This window comes from Mauremys reevesii, linkage group 11 (genome assembly GCF_016161935.1).
Source record: "Mauremys reevesii isolate NIE-2019 linkage group 11, ASM1616193v1, whole genome shotgun sequence".
Classification (NCBI taxonomy): domain Eukaryota; kingdom Metazoa; phylum Chordata; order Testudines; family Geoemydidae; genus Mauremys; species Mauremys reevesii.
In genome coordinates this window covers 57,529,152-57,542,563 of record NC_052633.1, presented here as the reverse complement: position 1 = coordinate 57,542,563, position 13,412 = coordinate 57,529,152, and the positions used below count along the sequence as shown (strand labels likewise).

The window sequence follows — 13,412 nt, the reverse complement described above, 5'->3', positions numbered from 1 at the left end:
TGTGGAAAAATACACAGCTAGAATGTGTGCGAGAGATGCACGTGTATTTTCCATACAATATAATAGTTAATACATTGTCCTATTGGAGGGGAGAGACTACCCCAGAGTAGAAGCAGCAGGTACAGGGTCACCGAGGTACTGATTTTCTGTAAATATTTAATGCTGATTAAAGTGAGGGACTGAAATTAGAGCAGAGCCAGGCACAGTGTGAGCAGGTGCTCTGAAAGCTTTCTCCTATGGCTCTGCCAGTGCACTTCAGTCCTCATCTGCTGCATCTTTGCTTGTTCAGTGCTAACCCTTGCACTCACCTCAGAAAAGACTGTCAGTTATACCAGTCTGTACAGTGGTCTTGTGATGTACAGTAAAATATACAATACAACAGGATGAGACAAGATTCCTTTTCACTTGTGACCTTATTAGGATTTTGAACCTGGGTCTCCAGAAGTGAAATACTAATGATTAACAATTGATTAGACTAGTGTATCAACCTTAGATGATAACCAGGAACAGTGATTGTAATTTGCCCCTTAACCTTGCCTTTAAAAGATATCCACAACATTGTGACTCTATTTTGCTTTGTTTTTTTCCTGAATGGTATGAAAGGTATCTAATGGCTGGTGAGAATAAAATTTTACTCTGCATTTTAATTACCACAAAAACTGGTATTCCCCTTTAAAATTGTCTTTTAGTAATATAAGAAATTCCTACTTTCACTTGCCATCTTGCGAATGGTTCATCATCAGCCATGAAGCGCGCAGCCTCTGTTTCTGTGCTGTTCAGAACAGGAATCTGGCAGTCAACGGCCGTAGAGCTGAGAAAATCTGCTTTTGTGGGTTCTTGTTCTCTTGATATCCAATTGCCATTGAAATGCTACAGAAGAAAATGTATGCAGGCAGAAGCCAGATACAAATGAATTCCACTTGTCAGCACATATTTATATTTCTAATTAATAATGTAAAGAATTTAGCCTTGAGAAGCAAATCTCACCTCCCCCTCCAAGGCTGCAGAGAGCCCCAGAAAAAGCAGAATCAGTGTGGTTCTGCTACACAAGGGAAACCAGCTCAAGCAGAAGAGTAGAGGGAGGTGGGAGCTGCTGGAAATCCAGCAGCCATTGCCTCCCAAGAGCAGCAGACCCTACAACAGGCTTCAGAACTGTGCTGTAACCATGCCAAAGTGCCCACTACCTCCTCCTGGCTATTCAGGCTTGGAACAAGGTATAGCCCTTTCTGACTTCAACAGGTCACTTGTGTGGGTAAGTTGTGCAAGGTTTGCCCCTAACGTATCGATGGGAACAGCTTCCTTCTGAAAAATAATCTATCCTGTTACTATATCAGGGAAGCCTTCTGTAACTATAGTTTAAATATTGTATTTCACATTCAAATACATTTAGAAATACAGCCAGGCACATAGATGCACAAAATGAGAAATAATACTGTGATTTTAGGTCTCATTGAATGAGGGTATAGCTGAGCCAAATAAGAGCTAAACAAAGTTTGCAGGAAAAAAGAATGGTGAGAATATATTGCTTTGGCTCACTTATGACCCAATCATGTTAGATTGGCTTCAGCTCCCATTGCTTACAATGATATGCTTGCACCGGGATTTGAAGGTGTTCTGCACCTAGTAATGACAATGGGATAGGAGGGGACTCAGGCCCAGATCCTAAAAGGTATTAGACACCTAATTCTTATTGAAATCAATTTACTGAAATCAATTATTTCAGTATTCAGTACTATGATTCTATGATCTGGGCCTCTGAGCCTTACAGGATTGGGTGCTTTTACAAATGTAAGTACGGAAATAGTTCTACTATATTGCTGATTGACTTTGCGCTCCCGTGGTACATTGCTTACAATCAGTCTGGTGACCTCACAGTGCAGATCTGGAGAGTCTCTGAAGCTGAGGCCAAACACTCGGATCCTGTTACAATCAGAAACTTGTATATCACAGAGACCCCTGTTCTCTAAGCCTGTGATCTCCAGAGTGTTCTCTGAAAGGGCGAAATAAACATAGAACTTTAGAGAGAAGCAGTTAAACTCATTTCATTTTTATCAAATTGTTCTTACTGTTGCCCTGCTTTTTTCCCCACTTTCCCTTGTATTTATAACTCATACACCTGTTATATCTGCTTTGAAATAGCACAGCCATACAAGGGTAGCAGCAGCAATCAGCATAGAAGGGGATGAACCTCTAGTCAGACAATAATCCTATTGAACACACAGTGCTGCTAGCAATGAGTTTTCTGCAGCTAAGACATTTCACCTTTAAAGGAGCTGTGTATGTAACAATATTAACCAACCTCACAGGCTTGTTGTGGTGGTGAGGGTTAAGTCATTAATGGGTGAAACTTAACTCTGCAGACAGCCAGAACTAGGCCTACGTATCACTTAAAGTCTTGCTTAAACCCTATTTTGAAGGCTTAACTGGGACAGAGGGTATTTCTACACAGCAAAGTAAAACCCACAGCTGGCCCGTGCCAGCCAACTTGGGCTCGCGGGATTCAGGTTGCGGTGCTTGTTTCATTCCTGTGTAGACTTCCAAGGTCAGGCTGGAGTCTGAGCTCTGGGACCCTCCCACCCCACAGAGTCCTAAAGCCCAAGCTCCAGTGAACCCAAAAGTCTTCACAGTAATGAAACAGCCCCATAGCCTGAGCCTCTTGAGTCTGAGCTGGTTAACACAGGCCAGCTGCGGGTGTCTTGTTGCTGTGTAGAAATACCCTTAAATGCTGCATAGCCCTTCCTGTCCCTCTGCACCAGGTGGAATTGAACTCATTGATGTTTGTAAGTGCTGTATGATCCTCAGGTGGGTGCTGTGACAGAACTACTGAGTTTTATTGCTTTTTGGGCTTCTTTATGCTATGGTGGAATCACTGTCCAAGGAATGGTTTCAGAGTAGCAAGGAATATACAAAATATACAGAAAGAGAATAGTTAAATCGTTAGCATATTGAGTTAAAGTCCAGCCCAGGTATTTATCTTTTCTTGGATATAAATTTCCCTTGTAATTTTAAACTAAGTTGTTTCTTTTCTCTTCTATACTGTTGTTGTATATCTGGGCACTTTTAGGTAGTCCGAATGCAATGCCCAAATAGAAATTTAGCTAGCATGCTGAAGTTAATACCTCTACTCTTTCAAAAAGTGCCGTGGCATAGACCTAAGTGTCAACCTCCTTCAGCACAGTGTCTGAGCACTTGTCTGTCATCTATTATGACTACAAAAGGTCAGGATAATAGTTTCATGTTTCATCAGTGAAGCTTCATAGAATTTTAAGCCAAAAGGGACCATTATGATCATCTAGTCTGACCTCCTGCATAACGGAGGGCTTAGAATGTCACCGTTTTCTGTATCAAGCCCATAACTTTGGGTTGAGCTACAGCATATCTAAGACAGCACCTACAGAAGCACAGTATTACCTAATACAGGGGTTCTCAAACTGGGGATTGGGACCCCTCAGGGGGTCACAAGGTTATTACATGAGGGGTCAGGAGCTGCTAGCCTCCACCCCAAACCCACTTCGCCTCCAGCATTTATAATGGTGTTAAATATATAAAAAAGTGTTTTTAATTTATAAGGGTGGGGGGGTGTCACACTCAGTGGCTTGCTATGTGAAAGGGGTTACCAGTACAAAAGTTTGAGAACCACTGACCTAATACTACAGTATAATGGTACATTGGCTCAGTTCTGATTCAAGGGACAAAATGCCACAAACTGAATTGACAATAGGACCTCCTATAGCACCCATCTTTCCCTTGAAGGATCTCCCATTTAAGAACTGATGGGGACTAATGATGTTTAAATCTGTGATCCCATCAGATCACAGCTCGAGGTGGCATAGCTGCATGTCGCTTGTTTTTTGAGGAGGGGAGAAAGCACAGCAAATGTAGAAAATTGTAAAAGGCTTCTCCTGTGCTTTTGAAATGCTTTTAACTTTTTTTTGTTAAAGGTTTTATTGCAGTGACATTAAAAGTACTGTTGGGCACAAATGCTGTATTTACAAAAAGAATGTAAAGCTTATTAGCACTCATCAGCTGGGTGAGTAGCCATGTAATATACAAAACTATTAGTCAAAAGTGGTGAACAGTTTTGATCAATTGCTTTCTTCTATTGTTAGTGCATTAAAAACCCCCACTTCATTGTGTATTTCATGATAGTAGTAGAGCCTACTAATACTGTTGTAGCTAAGATTGTGTTATTTCCATTATTTCAGAGTTGCAAGCTTTTTCGAACTTAAAAATCATATTAGGTTATAACCAGATAGGAGTGGGGGAAAGGAATATACTTATATAGCCATTTCCTACACAGGAATACATGTGGTTACTCCCAGGGTGCCCACTAAAGCAGGTGTGTAGTTTGCAGTAAAGCAAGGTCTGCTCTGTTTGTATAAGGTTTGCTCACATCCTGTGCACATCTCAACTATATCAAGTATATGTCAGGGCCAAAGCAAAATTATCCAGCCATGCTAAACACTCAAATGACTTACACAGTCATCTTGACACATTCAGTATTTACTTCACCTCCAGACACCCCTTCCATAATTTCTTTAAATTGATCTGAAGTTAGGTAAGCATGTTCCCATATATATTTATGGTATCTTCTACCTGAAATGGTAGGTCTAAGGATTCCAGACGGTTGAAAATGGGATGAATTTTTGATTTTTTTTTTAAATTATCCTTGGTGTTTTTGTTTTGTTTTTTAGAAGAATATGTCAAAATTTGAAATATTTCTACCAGCTCCACTTGGGAGCACCCTAGCCCCTAATCATGGAGTTTGGAGTCTAATTTTAGGCATCCATTTATGAAAACTGTGGCCTAGTTATGCAATGATGATTTATGTTTAACTGTGTGAATACCAAAAAAAAAAATCTAATGCATTTCAAATTCTTCCAAATTCTGCTTATGTCCAGATTATTTGTTTTTCAAATGTGTAAGCCAATAATGTTCTATGAACTTGACTGATAGCAAAAAGGAAAAGGAAAAGCAAAAACACAACTTAATTCAATGAAAAGTGTTCCAAAGTGCTTCACAAACTTTAGATGTGTACACTATTGAAATGCAGCCAACCAGCTGCTGTGCCGCATGCAGCATAACAATTAGTGTGCAGGAAATTTAAGAGGTAAAACCTCTATTCTTCTCAAGTGTCCAGGTGTGCAAAGGAGACAGGACTTTGGATTTGAAGGTCTCATTTCAATATTTTTGACATCCGTGTATGAGTTTGGATTCAATATGTACCTAAGCGTAGGTTCCTATATCATGCTGGTGAGCAGTAATAAAATGAAAAATACTATGGGCCCAATGCTGTAAACAATTATGCTTGTTAGTGTATCAGTAGTCACGGGAATCAGTGGATACCGGCTCACTTCTGTATGTCAGAACTTTCTTTGTAGGACCTGATCCAAGGCCCTGTAGAGTTAATGGGACTTTGGATTAGGCCCATAGTCAGTATCTTTAAGCATATGACTAGTCACATTGAACTCTAAGGGGCTACTTATGTGAAGTTATTCACCTACATTAGTGTCTGCAGGATCAGGGCCTATATGTCCACAACAGAGCAGGATGATCTCCATAGTGAGTATTTTAGTAGGTGAATGTTGCCTTTTTTTTTCCTGTTTGCAAGTTGTTTGTAAATGAGCTTTGGTTCTTATGAACGTGTCCACTAGTCAAAATTGTTTGAACAAGCCTTGTATGGGTGTTCATGAACTATTCTGTAAGGAAACTAAGGTTTCCCATTCCATTTGGTTTTGGTTTTGCAAGATTTAAGTCTGAAACTTCCTGTAATGCCTTCATGCAGAATGGCATAAGGAATTATACACTTACATTTGAATGTTCTGGCTGTTCTCAGACCTCCCATTTTATGAAGTTTTGTAGCATTGAATTCTCTATACCTCAGAAAATGGTCTTGTTTAGCCACATGCTTCACTGAATTGCTTTCACTGCTTTGCATTAAAGCAAATAAACTAATCAGCAGAAAAGACTAATCTCCCTGATCTGATCTTCAGGGAACAATATGGATCACTGAGCAAGCAACCTTCCAGATACCTTATGATAAGAATTTGATATCCTTTTAGAATTCAGTTTCTATTGACTTTGTAACTATCAAGCTAATAATCCCACTCTAACTCAGCCAGGTTTGTGCTTTGGATGGAAAGACCTGGGAGTTAAAACAATAGATTAAGGGTGATATTGATGTTTGTCTTTTCAAATGTGTGTGTTATTATATTATCACTATAAAAATGTTAAACTAAAATTGCTATGGAAAGAAAAAGACTTCGAAACTAAACCAGGTTTGTTAACCCTTAAGAATCAGTTACAAAAGTCTTAGTTAGAAGTCTGCTTTATGTGGCGGTGGAAATCTCTTGCCTTTAACATACATCAGAGTATCTCAGTAGCAAAATCTGTAAGGGTTAGTTCAAAAATATTTTATTTTAGTTTTTCATGAGGTTTGTATATGCTATGGTGGTGATTTTCCCAAATATGGTCCTTTTTGCAGCACTGGTTTGCTCAGTATAAAAGCATCTGGGGTACATTTTTCAAAAGCACATAATTCCTGTTTTCAAAAGGGACTTTTGAAAACGTTACCTCTAGTGACATCCAGGCCTGGGTTCCTCTTTGCTAAAATATGTTTATTGTGTAGTATTTTAATTCTGAACACTTTGTTCTGCATCCTAGAAAAGCATCTTTCTGTAGGTGTTCAGGGCCCACTTCTGTACGTGCCCATTAAGTAATTTTATTCAGGTGAAAGGTCCCACTGATGTCAATAAGCCCACTCAAGTGAATAAAGTTATGCTCTTAAGAGTGTGCAGTATTGGGCCTTTGTATGGCTGTGTGCGTAAACTGGGAAGAAGGAAGTAATAGTGCTAAAAGCAATTTGCAGATAAATCTGAAAAAAAAATACTAAATATCCATATTAAAACATTATGTAAAACATTGATGTAACTGAAAAATATAACAAAGTAATAACCAAACAGTTAACAAATTCCAATATTTTTGCAATGTTTGATGTACATTTTCATATTCTGTCCACATCTGTTTTCTGAGATACTCATGTAGGCTGGGAAAAATTTATTAAGTTGAGATTTTGACCCTCAACATAAAAGTTTCCATTTACAGACTTTACACAGCCTCGTCTGCAAAATAGAGTTATCTCAGTGCATAGGCCATACTCCTTTGGAGACACTAGGAATATCAGCTTGAAGGAAGTAAGAATGTATTTTTAGTACATTTAAGCTCTACCAAAAAACCCTGATCCCAGCGGAATGGCAGCAGCATGTTAAAAAGCTACATACTGTACATGGGAAACCTGCATACCATGCTCCTAGGGTTTCAAAAATTAATAGTGAAGGGACATGAATATGATGGGCTCACAGGGTGTTAGCTCCTAGTACATAAACAACTCTATCTCACTTGTCATCTTTGTGTGTGTTTGGAGAAAGTGTGGGAGCATCTGTTATACTGGCCAGTCACAGGCAATGTTCAAAAATTCACAATCAGCTAAATAAGAAAGAAAAATGAGAATGGTGGAATGGAAAAGTGGAGTCAGTAACAAGAAGAAGGATTTTGGGAAAAAGAAATGAATGTTTTTAAGACAAAAGGCCTGATCTTCTCTCATGTATGCTCATTTGAAGTCAATAAAATTACATGGGTGTAAGAGATAAGAGAATCAAGTCCATTATCGTCAGTTTAGAAGAAATAAATTTGGGGAGAGGGATAGCTCAGTGGTTTGAGCATTGCCCTGCTAATCCTAGGGTTGTGAGTTCAATCCTTGAGGGGGGTCATTTGAGGATTGGTCCTGTTTTGAGCAGGGGGTTGGACTAGATGATCTCTTGAGGTCCCTTCCAACCCTAATAATCTATGATTCTAAGGCTTCCAAAGGAATCATACCCATTTAAGAATTGCAGTGTTTCATTATAATAGCATGGTCTTTTGGCCAACGAGGCTTAAATGGTAATCACTGTGATGTCCACTATCTCCACTATACTCAAGGATATGTCAGCATTTCCTTAAAAGACTATTTTTGATAGATTGCTTTAACTTGTCCCATTAAAAATGTATTTCAACCTACACACAGGTATATATGGTGATTTCCAAAACTACCCCAAGCGAAGGTGTTTTGGTTTTAGATTTAAATTACTATAGCAAAACCAACTTCTAAAAATTGGATTCAGTTGATTTATGTGAGGGATGTTTTGTGATTTCAGATGACTGTTCCCTACTAAAAGCCAGCACTGTCCTATAAAATACCCTAGTCTGTTCATCAAGGGTCTAATCATAGTCCCACTGAAGTCACTAGCAGAATTCATGCTAATTTCAAAGGACCAGATCTACCCCATTTATCTTCATTGAGTAGCACCTTACTCTGCAGGCTGTTCTACTGATTTCCATGGGGCTACTAGTAGAATAAAGTACTACCTAACACGAATGTGGGTAGCAGAGTCTGGGCCAATGAGAGAGAGATGAGACTCCATGAACAGCTATTGCCTTTCTGTATGAAAATCAATGTAAATTAAATTTGTAAAATTAATTTTTTTTCATTCAGTGTTTGGTATGCAGTATATAGCCTAATTTATGCACAGAGAATGTCCATGACCCAATGCACCATAATGGCTTACACAGAGCTGCTATGATCTATCATGTCTATAAACCACATATTAAATGTGCCAAAGAGTATGTATTTACTTGACAGACTAATGGCCCTTAAATAATTTCCACAGCCAAGGACCATGGAGCTGATAGCAGTGAAAGCACCATATTTATTTCAAAGTCAATATGTTCTCATATAAAATCTCAACAGTAGATTTTTTTTTAACAAATAAAATCTGAAGACGGCACCCTTCCCCTTAGGACTCAAAACACTTTCAATCTTCCCTTTTAATTTTCCCTTCTGTTTTGTTCTATAACATAAACAATGAGAACAAAATAATATTTAGGGTCAGCTTTAAACGTCATTGCCCATGATATTCCATCCTTGGCTATCTTTGTACTCCATCTTTGGCCAGAGGAGTCAGAAGGGCTTAACAGATCTCATGTGCCATTTGTGCTACAAGACCATTAGAAGTCTTCATTCCAAAGTTTTCCACTTTGGTAGCTTTAATTCAGCCCCTTAGTATTATATAATATAGATTTTGTTTTTCATTAATATTCTCTAATTACAGCTGCAGTAAAAGAACAAGATTTGGGCCAAAATCAGTATAATAAAATTCAAAATGGTCAATATAATTATTTTAAAAATAACACCGCGTAACTCATGTAACTGCTATTATAAGTGGCTACAGGGGACCTGTTTGCTCTGATTCAGAGCTCTAAACATTCAGCTAGATCCCAACAGTTTCTTAGCAGAAATGCTGAAATCAAGAGGCATATTCACATCTCAGTATACAAGGGTTTAAACACGCGGCTCCTTCACCTTCATATGAGAATGATACATTCCTAAATATAGCGGGTTAGCATTAGCTTCTTGTCTTCCTGTAATATGTTTTAAGAAATTTATTTCTTTTTTTTCTTTGATGGCTGGAAATTTTTTTCCAGAACTTTCCACATTTGAATTGAAACTTGCAACCAGAGCTCTTAAAGTGTCATTACCTCAGTTAAACTGATTTGTCCTTATTATTCCTCATTACCTTTTATTTTGTAATTGCTCTAGAGAGCTTTATAGAAGCTGCATATAATATCCATCTATGTGTACTTTACTGGTTATGAATTTTTTTATAGTCAATGTGGTCAATGTATAGAAATTGGAGGCGCCAACCTGATTTGTTAACCATGGTAATTGGATTCTCCATTTAATTACAGGTGGTAATGACATTTTAAGCACCTTCTACAGGTGTTGGGAGTTTTTATTAAATGTGAAGCAGCATTAAGAAAGTCTAAGCTTCTGGAGCAATGCCAAATTTCAGAGGTGCCTTTCAACTCTAAATTGCAGTTTTCATTTGAGGATAATTATAACTCTGGCCACCTGGACAGCTCCTTGTTGAAATCAACATTACATGAGGAGTAAATCTACAAGAAACATTCAGCTCTAGTGAATTCAAACATGCTTAAATGCTGAATGATTTGAAGTGTGTTCTTGGTTGTGTTTTCATTCCTTAAAAATATTATATGCACACCTTATTTTCCTGTACCCTTCAGGGATATACATTTCCAATGTCAGAAACACAGTGTCATGTACTGACACTAGGGGTAGGATTTTGGTGAGTGTGAGACAAGAAATTTCAAATATGCTCCTGGTATTATTCTCTTTGCTGTTATGACAATATTAAGTCATGCATGCAAATGCTGGTTTAAGAAAGTTATACTATACTTTTGTTCTGAAGCTTCTGGGTACAGATAGGTTCAGAACAAGGACTCTCCTTCTGCTTCATTATTCATGTACCTTTTCCCCTTTGGTAACTTCTTCTAGAGAGTGGAATTTAAATAAGCATCACAGAGGACAATCTCCATTTCAATATTAACATACACTTTATTGTATCTTGGGTCTTGCACCTCTTAAAGCAAGCGTGAGGCAACTTTGTACTTTCTCCTACAGAAACCCCATTCCATTCTTTCCTCCTCCTTAACTTCTACACCTTTTATTCTCTGAGTGTATTGTAAATCTGAGGCTTATGCTGTTTGTCCTTGTCCATGAGTGACTGTACAAGTGTTCCTGTACAACCTAGAATTAGGCATGCGTGACCTGCAAGTCAGTTGGTTGATACTTTTTCTATTAGCATATGCATCTTTACTGGTGTGGGGAATATTTTTAGTTCTTTGCCACCAGGCCTGTTTTCTGGTGTGAAAGCCTGACCCTACTGATGTCTTTGGGATTTTTCCACTGCAATACTCCCATTGACTTCAGCAGGGACAGGAGTTCACCCTTAGTATCTTAGAAAGGTTGAGATAAAAAGATAGAGAGATACTCAGTTCTGAGAACTGAAGATAATATTTTAACTGCTGTTTAACAAACACAGCACTGCTGTTTAAATTGCTCCCTTCTACTGTGTGACACTGTAGCACTCGTCTCTGTGAATAGGTTTTATGCAGGCTTGGCAGAATTTAATTTTTATTTTTTAAAGAATTTTGATGGATAATGCCTATGTTTATGCATTTTTTTCTATTTTTATTTATTTAATTTTTCACTCTTGCAGGAAATTGGGGGTGATCAGACAATTATTTAATGGCAGTAGTAGATGATGAGATTCAAAAAGCTAAAGCTTCATAATAATTAAAACACAAATTGTTAGCCTCTTGTCAAAGTATTAAAAGTAAATAGCCTTAAATCAAACTCTAAGAAGTTCTCAAGCAGCATTTCCTCATTTGGCCTATCTGTAAATTTCAATTATTATCAATGGAAATACTTTTTCATTAGTTTGTGTATGCACAGTGAAACTCATATATACTGTTGTTTACTGATAAAAATCAAATTCTTCCAAGCGTAGTTTTATGTCGAAACACAATCTTCTCTTAACATTTTTGTCCGTTAAATGTAAAAAAAAACAAAACAAAAAACATAGATTGCAAGGCCAGAAGGGACCATAATGATCATTTAGTCTGTCCTCCTGTATAACACAGGCCATAGAACTTCCCCAAAACATATTCTAGACCATCTCTTTTAGAACAAACATCCAATCGTAATTTTAAACTGGTCAGTAATGAGAATCTACCAAAACTCTTGGTAAATTGTTCCAATGGTTAATTACTCTCACCATTAAAAATTTGCACCTTATTTCCAGTCTGAATGTGTCTACCTTCAGCTTTCAGCCACTGGATTGGTTTATAACTTTCTCAGCTAGACTGAAGAGTCCATTATCAAATATTTGTTGCCTATGTAGGTTCTTATAGACTGTAATCAATTCACCTCTTAACCTTCTCTTTGTTGAGCTAGATAGATTGAGCTCCTTACGTCTATTGCTATAAGGCAGGGTTTCTAATCCTTTTAATTGTTGTGGCTTTTTTCTGAACTTTCTCCAATTTATCAACATTCTTCTTGAATGAGACCAGAACTGGACACAATATTTCAGCAGCAGTCATACCAGTGCCACATACAGAGGTAAAATGATGTATATCCTCCTATTCAAGATTCCCCTGTTTGCATCTAAGGGTATGTCTACACTATAAAATTAGGTCGATATTATAGAAGTCAATTTTTAGAAATCGATTTTATACAGTCGATTGCGTATGTTCACACTAAGCACTAGCTTTATGCAAAACTTCAAACTACAGTATTAGCCATTTCTCTGTAGTCTGATTCAGCACTAGCGAAAACATATATTCTTTCTACTTATCCCATAACTGAAAAAGCCCAAAGGACTTTGTCAACATGTTCTTTAAATCACTTTTGGGAAGCAACCAAATATAGACATTCACAAACCCAAAGGTAAATGTTTCCGAAAATGGTGTGTGTGAAAACAGACAGGAATTCTGTGAACTGCTTCACAAGCTGTGCTACATGACCAATTCCAGTTGCTTGCTATAACTAGAGCTATGTTTAAGGTAGAACTGATTAAGAAATATTTTCTATTTCTGTGAAAACTTAAATGAAAATAAGAATTTTCATTTTTGCCAAAATGTTTCTTCAAAAATATTCACTGAGAAACTGAAAATGTCTCTCTTTTCTTCAACAACAACAACAACAAACAACAAAATGTTGGCTGAAAACCTACATTTTTCAGGCTTGAAATATTTTTTTTTTTTGCTTTTGGTGGTCCCAGACTGCACATCTTCAACTGATATATTTGGTTTTCGACAATCAAGAACTAAAAAAATTGAGTTTCAGTTTTTCAATGAAAATAAAAAATGAATGGAAAATGATCATTCCCTGTGAAAATTTCCATTTTGACAAAAAAAAAAGTTTCAAATGAAAAATTTCAACCAGCTTTAGTTTCAGGTTGTAAGAATAACTAGGAGATAGAGTGCTGCCAACCAATGGGTAAAAAGATTTTTAAATATGAAACAGTTCTTGGTTCAGTCATGTTTGTGTCCCTGCAAATAAAGCATTTGTAAATATTCATACAAAGAAGATTTTTGTTCATATTAATGTTTGGGGAAACGACAATTCTTCATATGAATACCAGTATTCAGGCATTAAAACCCTTCGGAAAGGCTTCACAGGGGCCCAGGGATTGTCCATATGAATCAGATTGCATGAATAGGGTCTAAAATCAATCTGCTGGCAAGCAATTCACAAATGGAAAAAAAAAGCTAAATTTCTCAGATATGTTATTTGCAATTAATAGTTTGACCACACCTAGTAAGACTGTGTTGTGTAGCTGTTTGTTTTTAATTTTTTTTCTATTGATGTGAGTAGCTATTAGATGTTTATGGATTGGGTATATTGGTATTTTGTGGGCGACTGTTGCTTTAAGTCCAACGAGACTGCTTGCTTTTTCTGAGAAGGCAGCATGTATAATCTCACTGGTATTGTGGAAAATGGAAAAAGCAAATGT

The 13,412-nt window shown here is 37.4% G+C and overlaps 1 protein-coding gene and 1 long non-coding RNA gene across 3 annotated transcripts in view; one reads left to right on the top strand and one right to left on the bottom strand.

Annotated features, from left to right (window-relative positions):
* LOC120374201 (von Willebrand factor D and EGF domain-containing protein-like) overlaps positions 1-13,412 on the bottom strand; it is a 240,959-nt gene that overhangs the window by 102,458 nt on the left and 125,089 nt on the right. Inside the window, exons 13-14 of the mRNA XM_039493496.1 lie at positions 1,854-1,990; positions 709-870 (exon numbers count right to left, since the gene is read on the bottom strand). Coding sequence (XP_039349430.1) covers positions 709-870; positions 1,854-1,990 — 299 coding nt within the window. The remainder of the gene's footprint in view (positions 1-708; positions 871-1,853; positions 1,991-13,412) is intronic.
* The window catches only part of LOC120374203, a 64,899-nt gene continuing 54,234 nt past the window's right edge, over positions 2,748-13,412 (top strand). Inside the window, exon 1 of one of the 2 annotated variants that reach the window (XR_005585928.1) lies at positions 2,748-2,802. This is a non-coding gene — a long non-coding RNA (uncharacterized LOC120374203). The remainder of the gene's footprint in view (positions 2,803-13,412) is intronic. The other variant, XR_005585927.1, reaches the window with a different exon arrangement.